The 11,652-nt window shown below is 39.1% G+C and overlaps 1 protein-coding gene across 4 annotated transcripts in view; it reads left to right on the top strand.

The window, feature by feature from the left end:
* The first annotated feature begins 351 nt into the window (after positions 1 to 351).
* DPF2 (double PHD fingers 2) overlaps positions 352 to 11,652 on the top strand; it is a 442,311-nt gene continuing 431,010 nt past the window's right edge. For all 4 annotated transcript variants that reach the window (XM_053719943.1, XM_053719942.1, XM_053719941.1 and 1 more), the window contains exons 1-2: positions 352 to 429; positions 5,134 to 5,294. In XM_053719943.1, the coding sequence (XP_053575918.1) occupies positions 407 to 429; positions 5,134 to 5,294 (184 nt within the window). In that variant the 5' untranslated portion in view covers positions 352 to 406. The remainder of the gene's footprint in view (positions 430 to 5,133; positions 5,295 to 11,652) is intronic.

The raw sequence follows: 11,652 nt of genomic DNA, 5'->3' as shown, positions 1-11,652 counted from the left end.
CATTAGACTGCATTCTATTCTGTGAGAGTGCTGTATAATACATTAGACTGCATTCTATTCTGTGAGAGTGCTGTATAATACAATAGACTGCATTCTATTCTGTGAGAGTGCTGTATAATACAATAGACTGCATTCCATGATGAGGTGAGAGGCCTCTACATCACACTTTCTATCAGATAATCAGATATATTAAACTAGGTTTGCGCATGCGAACAGTTGTCATATGACCTTACGTTGGTTTGCGCAACTCGCGCATGCGCGATTGCTGTTCCTGTGAACTGTTTTTGCGCAGGCTCCAGCGCGCTTCGGTGACGTATGGCGCAAGCGTGTTATGGCGTCTGAGGCAATTGGCGCATGCGCAGTGTTTATTCTGTGGTGTCGCGGGAGCGTAAGAGGGTGAAAGAAAATGGCGGCAGCGGTGGAGAAGATGTGAGTTATAAAAGAGTAAAGGGAAACGGCAGGAAACCGAGTAGAGTAAGGGAACCGGGGGAAAATGACAAGAGCCGGTAGAAGGATGAAAGTGTCCCTGAGGGCTGGGAATTAGGCTGCAAACTACAGGGGGGCTGAAGTGAACATCAGTGTTGTATTTTACCTCAGTTTATTCACTTGCACTACTGTTAGATAGGTTGTAATAGTTTATATTTACACTATATATATTCTATCTATTTACTACTTATTTATATTTACACTATATATACTATCTATTTACTGCTTATTTATATTTACACTATATATGCTATCTATTTACTACTTATTTATATTTACACTATATATACTATCTATTTACTGCTTATTTATATTTACACTATATATACTATCTATTTACTACTTATTTATATTTACACTATATATACTATCTATTTACTGCTTATTTATATTTACACTATATATACTATCTATTTACTGCTTATTTATATTTACACTATATATACTATCTATTTACTACTTATTTATATTTACACTATATATATTCTATCTATTTACTACTTATTTATATTTACACTATATATGCTATCTATTTACTACTTATTTATATTTACACTATATATGCTATCTATTTACTACTTATTTATATTTACACTATATATGCTATCTATTTACTACTTATTTATATTTACACTATATATGCTATCTATTTACTACTTATTTATATTTACACTATATATGCTATCTATTTACTACTTATTTATATTTACACTATATATGCTATCTATTTACTACTTATTTATATTTACACTATATATGCTATCTATTTACTACTTATTTATATTTACACTATATATGCTATCTATTTACTACTTATTTATATTTACACTATATATTCTATCTATTTACTACTTATTTATATTTACACTATATATACTATCTATTTACTACTGATTTATATTTACACTATATATACTATCTATTTACTACTTATTTATATTTACACTATATATACTATCTATTTACTACTTATTTATATTTACACTATATATACTATCTATTTACTACTTATTTATATTTACACTATATATACTATCTATTTACTACTTATTTATATTTACACTATATATACTATCTATTTACTACTTATTTATATTTACACTATATATATTCTATCTATTTACTAATTTATATTTACACTATATATATTCTATCTATTTACTACTTATTTATATTTACACTATATATGCTATCTATTTACTACTTATTTATATTTACACTATATATGCTATCTATTTACTACTTATTTATATTTACACTATATATTCTATCTATTTACTACTTATTTATATTTACACTATATATACTATCTATTTACTACTGATTTATATTTACACTATATATATGCTATCTATTTACTACTGATTTATATTTACACTATATATATTCTATCTATTTACTACTTATTTATATTTACACTATATATGCTATCTATTTACTACTTATTTATATTTACACTATATATGCTATCTATTTACTACTTATTTATATTTACACTATATATGCTATCTATTTACTACTTATTTATATTTACACTATATATGCTATCTATTTACTACTTATTTATATTTACACTATATATGCTATCTATTTACTACTTATTTATATTTACACTATATATGCTATCTATTTACTACTTATTTATATTTACACTATATATACTATCTATTTACTACTTATTTATATTTACACTATATATACTATCTATTTACTACTGATTTATATTTACACTATATATACTATCTATTTACTACTGATTTATATTTACACTATATATACTATCTATTTACTACTGATTTATATTTACACTATATATACTATCTATTTACTACTTATTTATATTTACACTATATATACTATCTATTTACTACTTATTTATATTTACACTATATATGCTATCTATTTACTACTTATTTATATTTACACTATATATGCTATCTATTTACTACTTATTTATATTTACACTATATATGCTATCTATTTACTACTTATTTATATTTACACTATATATGCTATCTATTTACTACTTATTTATATTTACACTATATATTCTATCTATTTACTACTTATTTATATTTACACTATATATACTATCTATTTACTACTGATTTATATTTACACTATATATACTATCTATTTACTACTTATTTATATTTACACTATATTTACTATCTATTTACTGCTACTTATTTATATTTACACTATATATGCTATCTATTTACTGCTACTGATTTATATTTACACTATATATACTATCTATTTACTACTTATTTATATTTACACTATATATACTATCTATTTACTGCTAGTTATTTATATTTACACTATATATACTCTCTGTTTACTAATTTATATTTACACTATATATACTATCTATTTACTGCTACTGATTTATATTTACACTATATATACTATCTATTTACTACTAGTTATTTATATTTACACTATATATACTATCTATTTACTGCTAGTTATTTATATTTACACTATATATACTATCTATTTACTACACGTCTCTGGTACACTTTAGCCAGCAGACCTAGAGCTGGCACACGTCTCTCTAGTACACTTTAGCCAGCAGACCTAGATCTGGCACACGTCTCTGGTACACTTTAGCCAGCAGACCTAGAGTTGGCACACGTCTCTGGTACACTTTAGCCAGCAGACCTAGAGTTGGCACACGTCTCTGGTACACTTTAGCCAGCAGACCTAGAGTTGGCACACGTCTCTGGTACACTTTAGCCAGCAGACCTAGAGCCGGTACACGTCTCTGGTACACTTTAGCCAGCAGACCTAGTGCCGGTACACGTCTCTGGTACACTTTAGCCAGCAGACCTAGAGCTGGCACACGTCTCTGGTACACTTTAGCCAGCAGACCTAGTGCAGGTACACGTCTCTGGTACACTTTAGCCAGCAGACCTAGAGCTGGCACACGTCTCTGGTACTCTTTAGCCAGCAGACCTAGTGCCGGTACACGTCTCTGGTACACTTTAGCCAGCAGACCTAGTGCCGGTACACGTCTCTGGTACACTTTAGCCAGCAGACCTAGATCTGGCACACGTCTCTGGTACACTTTAACCAGCAGACCTAGTGCCGGTACACGTCTCTGGTACACTTTAGCCAGCAAACCTAGAGTTGGTACACGTCTCTGGTACACTTTAGCCAGCAGACCTAGTGCCGGTACACGTCTCTGGTACACTTTAGCCAGCAGACCTAGAGCTGGCACACGTCTCTAGTACACTTTAGCCAGCAGACCTAGAGCTGGCACACGTCTCTAGTACACTTTAGCCAGCAGACCTAGTGCCGGCACACGTCTCTAGTACACTTTAGCCCGCAGACCTAGAGCTGGCACACGTCTCTAGTACACTTTAGCCAGCAGACCTAGTGCCGGTACACGTCTCTGGTACACTTTAGCCAGCAGACCTAGTGCCGGTACACGTCTCTGGTACACTTTAGCCAGCAGACCTAGATCTGGCACACGTCTCTGGTACAGTTTAGCCAGCAGACCTAGAGCCGGCACACGTCTCTGGTACACTTTAGCCAGCAGACCTAGAGCCGGCACACGTCTCTGGTACACTTTAGCCAGCAGACCTAGTGCCGGCACACGTCTCTGGTACACTTTAGCCAGCAGACCTAGTGCCGGTACACGTCTCTGGTACACTTTAGCCAGCAGACCTAGTGCCGGCACACGTCTCTGGTACACTTTAGCCAGCAGACCTAGTGCCGGTACACGTCTCTGGTACACTTTAGCCAGCAGACCTAGTGCCGGCACACGTCTCTGGTACACTTTAGCCAGCAGACCTAGTGCCGGTACACGTCTCTGGTACACTTTAGCCAGCAGACCTAGTGCCGGCACACGTCTCTGGTACACTTTAGCCAGCAGACCTAGTGCCGGCACACGTCTCTGGTACACTTTAGCCAGCAGACCTAGATCTGGCACACGTCTCTGGTACACTTTAGCCAGCAGACCTAGATCTGGCACACGTCTCTGGTACTCTTTAGCCAGCAGACCTAGTGCCGGTACACGTCTCTGGTACACTTTAGCCTGCAGTTTCCAGGCAACATTCTTTGTTGCAGAATTTCTCAACTCCAGTCCTCAAACTTTACTAACCAACCAGTCTCTAAGAATAATCACAGTGAGTGAGCAGCCCAGATGGGGATTAGGATCAGGCCTTTTAGGGGTTCTTGAGGGTAGAACTGAGATACTGATTTTGTGTTGCACTAAGTGTTTGCCTTAGCTGCATCAGGGCAATACGTAATAAAAGGGCAAGTGCCCCTTGCCAATGCTCCAGGTACCCTCAGAGGTGCACGTGCCACGTTTTCAGAATCACGGCAATAAAACATCATTTGAACTATTTGTATTCTAAACAGGATTAGATTTGTAAGGACACTGTAGTTTACATGGAAACCTGTAAAATATTAGTTGCACTACACTGAAATGATAGGCACTCACTATTGTTTACCCTTGTATATTTCATCAGTAGCTCACCCAGTGTTTCTTGAGACAATATCAGGAGGTGTTTGACTGGTATTGTTAATACAAAATATACTTCCTGTTGCTTTTTCATCCCCTAGTTCAGCAATCGGTGAGTTTAGAGACCTACTGCTCTGCTATTAATGTCACTCATGCTTGTTTTCTCTGCACAGCCTTGGGGAGCAGTATTACAGGGATGCCATGGAGCAGTGCCACAATTACAACGCCCGCTTGTGTGCTGAGCGCAGCGTCCGGATGCCCTTCCTTGACTCTCAGACAGGTGTGGCTCAGAGCAACTGTTACATATGGATGGAGAAACGGCATCGGGGACCAGGTAAAAGACATTACAGAAGGAGGGCAATTTATAGACGGTGTTTGCACAGCTCCTGATGTCTATATAGTAGAACATTGTTTTCCATCATGGGGCTTTCAGTTCAGGCTATTTGTCCCAGGAGGACTTTTTTGTCTTTCTTCCATGCAATCGAATTCCCTTATTACTAACTTAGGTTTTCATTTACAAATATACATATTTCTTTCTAATGGTGGTGAGAGTTTTACCCAGAGAGAATTCAGGTTTATCTATTAGTGAGAGGGGACAACCTTAAAGACAAGAGCTCTTATTGGCATGTTCCCATGTCAGGGTTCAAAATATTATTAGCAGCTAGCTGGGCATTTATACGCCAGCAGCGGGAGCTTCACTTATGCTTTTTTCTAAGGCGAACTTCATGTGCTCTCCAATCTACTACCCTTTGTAAGAAGACTGCCTATTTGCTCTGATATCTGGGGCCACCATGCCTCCCACAAGTTTAGGCAATTGCATAATTTGTTTTCTGTACTAAATAAATTAACTAATTTTGTTTTTGTGCATTAAAAATATATTGTGGTTATAGGTAGGTTTTACATATAACAACCGAAGAAACGTTCATTTTCATGACATCTATGCACCCAATCAATAAGAGTTTTGGAAATCCATGAAAAAAGGTATCTAACAATTGCTTCCTTAATGGGGATGAAATTGAGACGATAGACTTCAAGTGTTTTAGCTAAATAAACACTGTATTTGTAATATAATTAAACTTGAAATTGCTCCTTTTAGGTTTATTCTTGTGTTTGAAATATCTTCTTTTGCTCATTGAAACCACCACTGTACCTAAGTATTGGTCTTTGTGTATAGAGTTATAAGATAAGCAGACTGGCTCTTCCAGCAGACTCAACCCAAGGGTGGTGGTTTCACCGAGTATAAAGTTATCCCCATGTGTTTTAGTTTGTATCTGGCATAGCGACTCACTGGGAACATATGAAAAACATCGCCAACACCTTGCTATATAGAATGTTTAGTTATGTGTAATAAAAAAAAAAAACGTCATTCTGTAGTTTAGCTCTAACAACTGAGGGTTTTCAAAGCTTATAATGTACCCTGCTGACTTCTCAAGGCTAGCTCTACTACATATCTGTCCCCAAGTGGCCTTATTGGATGGCAGCTGCAATGCACTTTATACTTTTGGCAGTGATTAACCTTGTGCCCAGATTGGCTACTCCATGTAATGCAAATGGTGGGTGTAGTTTGCTGCTGTTAAACAATTGCAGTGAACAAGATGGTTTGCTTTAAAAACATTCTAAACTTGTCTGATCTGTAACACAACAGATATGTCTTGTAATTACAAGGTGTATACTGTCCCTGTAAGGAGAAACACATTTTACAGTACAGGCTCCTTTTTAACCCCTTAGTGACCAGACCCATTTTCCGACCTTTTGGGACCAAGGCTGTTTTTACATTTCTGCTGTGTTTGTGTTTAGCTGTAATTTTCCTCTTACTTATTTACTGTACTCACACTTATATACCGTTTTCTCCTGTTAAGTGTGGTCAGTCCACGGGTCATCATTACTTCTGGGATATTAACTCCTCCCCAACAGGAAGTGCAAGAGGATTCACCCAGCAGAGCTGCCATATAGCTCCTCCCCTCTACGTCACCTCCAGTCATTCTCTTGCACCCAACGAATAGATAGGATGTGTGAGAGGACTGTGGTGATTATACTTGGTTTCATACCTTCAATCAAAAGTTTGTTATTTTATAATAGCACCGGAGTGTGTTATTCCTTCTCTGGTAGAATTTAAAGAAGAATCTACCTGAGTTTTTTTCTATGATTTTAGCCGGCGTAGTTAAGATCATATTGCTGTTTCTCGGCCATCTGAGGAGAGGTAAACTTCAGATCAGGGGACAGCGGGCAGATTAATCTGCAAAGAGGTATGTAGCAGCTTATTATTTTCTGACAATGGAATTGATGAGAAAATTCTGCCATACCGATATAATGTAAACTCAGCCTTAAATGCAGTAGCAGCAACTGGTATCAGGCTGTCATGTATGTATATTTTACACTTCAGTATTCTGGGGAATGGCACTTCACTGGAATTATACTGTATGCATAAGACTTTAGCCTAATTTGCAGGGACTAGCAACAGGCTTTTTAATAACACTTAATTTATTTAATGTTAAACGTTTTTTGCTGGCATGTAAAATCGTTTAATTTTCTGAGGTACTGGGTGAAAAAATGTTTTGGGCACTATTTTTTCCACTTGGCAGTCGTTTTTATTTAATTTATGACAGTTTACTGATCTCTCTCACTGTTGTGTGTGAGGGGGAGGGGCCTTTTTTGGCGCTTTTGCTACGCATCAAAAAATTCAGTCAGAAGTTTGTCTTCCCTGCATGATCCGGTTCATCTCTACAGAACTCAGGGGTCTTCAAAACTTGTTTTGAGGGAGGTAATCACTCACAGCAGAGCTGTGAGATGGTAGTTGACTGTGATAAAAAACGTTTATTTCTGTATTTTTTTTCTGCTATCAGGGTTAGTTATCCTTTGCTAATGGGAGCAATCCTTTGCTAAAATTGTGTTTTTTACAAAGATTTGATGCTATAACTTTTCAGTTTATTAATTTTCAACTGTCATAACTTTTTCTGTGCTTCTTATAGGCACAGTGCGTTTTCATATTATAGTAAATTACTTGACAAGTATTTCCAAGTTGCTAGTTTATTTGCTAGTGTGTTAAACATGTCTGATTCAGAGGAAGATATCTGTTCTATATGTGCTAAAGCCAAAGTGGAGCCCAATAGAAATTTATGTACTAACTGCATTGATGCTACTTTAAATAAAAGTCAATCTGTACAAATTGAACATATTTCACCAAACAACGAGGGGAGAGTTATGCCGACTAACTCGCCTCACGTGTCAGTACCTGCATCTCCCGCTCGGGAGGTGCGTGATATTGTAGCGCCGAGTACATCTGGGCGGCCATTACAAATCACATTACAGGATATGGCTACTGTTATGACTGAAGTTTTGGCTAAATTACCAGAACTAAGAGGTAAGCGTGATCACTCTGGGGTGAGAACAGAGTGCGCTGATAATATTAGGGCCATGTCAGACACTGCGTCACAATTTGCAGAACATGAGGACGGAGAGCTTCATTCTGCGGGTGACGGTTCTGATCCAAACAAACTGGATTCAGATATTTCAAATTTTAAATTTAAGCTGGAAAACCTCCGTGTATTACTAGGGGAGGTGTTAGCGGCTCTGAATGATTGTAACACAGTTGCAATACCAGAGAAAATGTGTAGGTTGGATAAATATTTTGCGGTACCGTCGAGTACTGACGTTTTTCCTATACCCAAGAGACTTACTGAAATTGTTACTAAGGAGTGGGATAGACCCGGTGTGCCGTTCTCACCCCCTCCGATATTTAGAAAGATGTTTCCAATAGACGCCACCACACGGGACTTATGGCAAACGGTCCCTAAGGTGGAGGGAGCAGTTTCTACTTTAGCTAAGCGTACCACTATCCCGGTGGAGGATAGCTGTGCCTTTTCAGATCCAATGGATAAAAAGTTAGAGGGTTACCTTAAGAAAATGTTTGTTCAACAAGGTTTTATATTGCAACCTCTTGCATGCATTGCGCCTGTCACGGCTGCAGCAGCATTTTGGTTTGAGTCTCTGGAAGAGACAATTAAATCAGCTCCATTAGATGAGATTACACACAAGCTTAAAGCCCTTAAGTTAGCTAACTCTTTTATTTCGGATGCCGTAGTACATTTAACTAAACTTACGGCTAAGAATTCCGGATTCGCCATTCAGGCGCGCAGAGCACTGTGGCTAAAATCCTGGTCAGCTGACGTTACTTCTAAATCTAAATTACTTAATATACCTTTCAAAGGGCAGACCTTATTCGGGCCCGGGTTGAAAGAAATTATCGCTGACATTACAGGAGGTAAAGGCCATGCCCTGCCTCAAGACAGAGCCAAACCTAAGGCTAGACAGTTTAATTTTCGTTCCTTTCGTAATTTCAAAGCAGGAGCAGCATCAACTTCCTCTGCACCAAAACAGGAAGGAGCTGTTGCTCGCTACAGACAAGGCTGGAGACCTAACCAGTCCTGGAACAAGGGCAAGCAGGCCAGGAAACCTGCTGCTGCCCCTAAGACAGCATGAATCGAGGGCCCCCGATCCGGGAACGGACCTAGTGGGGGGCAGACTTTCTCTCTTCGCCCAGGCTTGGGCAAGAGATGTCCAGGATCCCTGGGCGTTAGAGATCATCTCAGGGATACCTTCTGGACTTCAAATCCTCTCCCCCAAGAGGGAGATTTCATCTGTCAAGGTTATCAACAAACCACATAAAGAAAGAGGCGTTTCTACGCTGCGTACAAGATCTTTTATTAATGGGAGTGATCCATCCGGTTCCGCGGTCGGAACAAGGACAAGGGTTTTACTCAAATCTGTTTGTGGTTCCCAAAAAAGAGGGAACTTTCAGGCCAATCTTGGATTTAAAGATCCTAAACAAATTCCTAAGAGTTCCATCGTTCAAAATGGAAACTATTCGGACAATTTTACCCATGATCCAAAAGGGTCAGTACATGACCACAGTGGACTTAAAGGATGCTTACCTTCACATACCGATTCACAAAGATCATTACCGGTATCTAAGGTTTGCCTTTCTAGACAGGCATTACCAGTTTGTAGCTCTTCCATTCGGATTGGCTACGGCTCCAAGAATCTTCACAAAGGTTCTGGGTGCTCTTCTGGCGGTACTAAGACCGCGAGGAATTTCGGTAGCTCCGTACCTAGACGACATTCTGATACAAGCTTCAAGCTTTCAAACTGCCAAGTCTCATACAGAGTTAGTACTGGCATTTCTAAGGTCGCATGGATGGAAGGTGAACGAAAAGAAGAGTTCTCTCTTTCCACTCACAAGAGTTCCCTTCTTGGGGACTCTTATAGATTCTGTAGAAATGAAGATTTACCTGACAGAAGACAGGTTAACAAAGCTTCAAAATGCATGCCGTGTCCTTCATTCCATTCAACACCCGTCAGTAGCTCAATGCATGGAGGTGATCGGCTTAATGGTAGCGGCAATGGACATAGTACCCTTTGCACGCCTACATCTCAGACTGCTGCAATTGTGCATGCTAAGTCAGTGGAATGGGGATTACTCAGACTTGTCCCCTACTCTGAATCTGGATCAAGAGACCAGAAATTCTCTTCTATGGTGGCTTTCTCGGTCACATCTGTCCAGGGGGATGCCATTCAGCAGGCCGGACTGGACAATTGTAACAGACGCCAGCCTACTAGGTTGGGGCGCTGTCTGGAATTCTCTGAAGGCTCAGGGACAATGGAATCAGGAGGAGAGTCTCCTACCAATAAACATTCTGGAATTGAGAGCAGTTCTCAATGCCCTTCTGGCTTGGCCCCAGTTAACAACTCGGGGGTTCATCAGGTTTCAGTCGGACAACATCACGACTGTAGCTTACATCAACCATCAGGGAGGGACAAGAAGCTCCCTAGCTATGATGGAAGTATCAAAGATAATTCGCTGGGCAGAGTCTCACTCTTGCCACCTGTCAGCAATCCACATCCCGGGAGTGGAGAACTGGGAGGCGGATTTCCTAAGTCGTCAGACTTTTCATCCGGGGGAGTGGGAACTTCATCCAGAGGTCTTTGCCCAAATACTTTGACGTTGGGGCAAACCAGAGATAGATCTCATGGCGTCTCGACAGAACACCAAGCTTCCTCGTTACGGGTCCAGATCCAGGGATCCGGGAGCGGTTCTGATAGATGCTTTGACAGCACCTTGGACCTTTGGGATGTTTTATGTGTTTCCACCCTTCCCGATGCTTCCTCGCTTGATTGCCAGAATCAAACAGGAGAGAGAATCAGTGATTCTAATAGCACCTGCATGGCCACGCAGGACTTGGTATGCAGATCTAGTGGACATGTCATCCTGTCCACCTTGGTCTCTACCTCTGAAACAGGACCTTCTGATCCAGGGTCCCTTCAAACATCAAAATCTAATTTCTCTGAAGCTGACTGCTTGGAAATTGAACGCTTGATTTTATCAAAACGTGGTTTTTCTGAGTCAGTTATTGATACCTTAATACAGGCTAGGAAGCCTGTTACCAGAAAGATTTACCATAAGATATGGCGCAAATACTTATATTGCTGTGAATCCAAGAGTTACTCATGGAGTAAGGTTAGGATTCCGAGGATATTGTCTTTTCTACAAGAAGGTTTAGAAAAGGGTTTATCCGCTAGTTCCTTAAAGGGACAGATTTCAGCTCTGTCCATTCTTTTACACAAACGTCTGTCAGAAGTTCCGGACGTTCAAGCTTTTTGTCAGGCTTTAGCTAGGATCAAGCCTGTGTTTAAAA

This window comes from Bombina bombina, chromosome 7 (genome assembly GCF_027579735.1).
Source record: "Bombina bombina isolate aBomBom1 chromosome 7, aBomBom1.pri, whole genome shotgun sequence".
Classification (NCBI taxonomy): domain Eukaryota; kingdom Metazoa; phylum Chordata; class Amphibia; order Anura; family Bombinatoridae; genus Bombina; species Bombina bombina.
The sequence above is the reverse complement of the archived record's forward strand: the minus strand, read 5'-3'. Positions and strand labels throughout refer to the sequence as shown.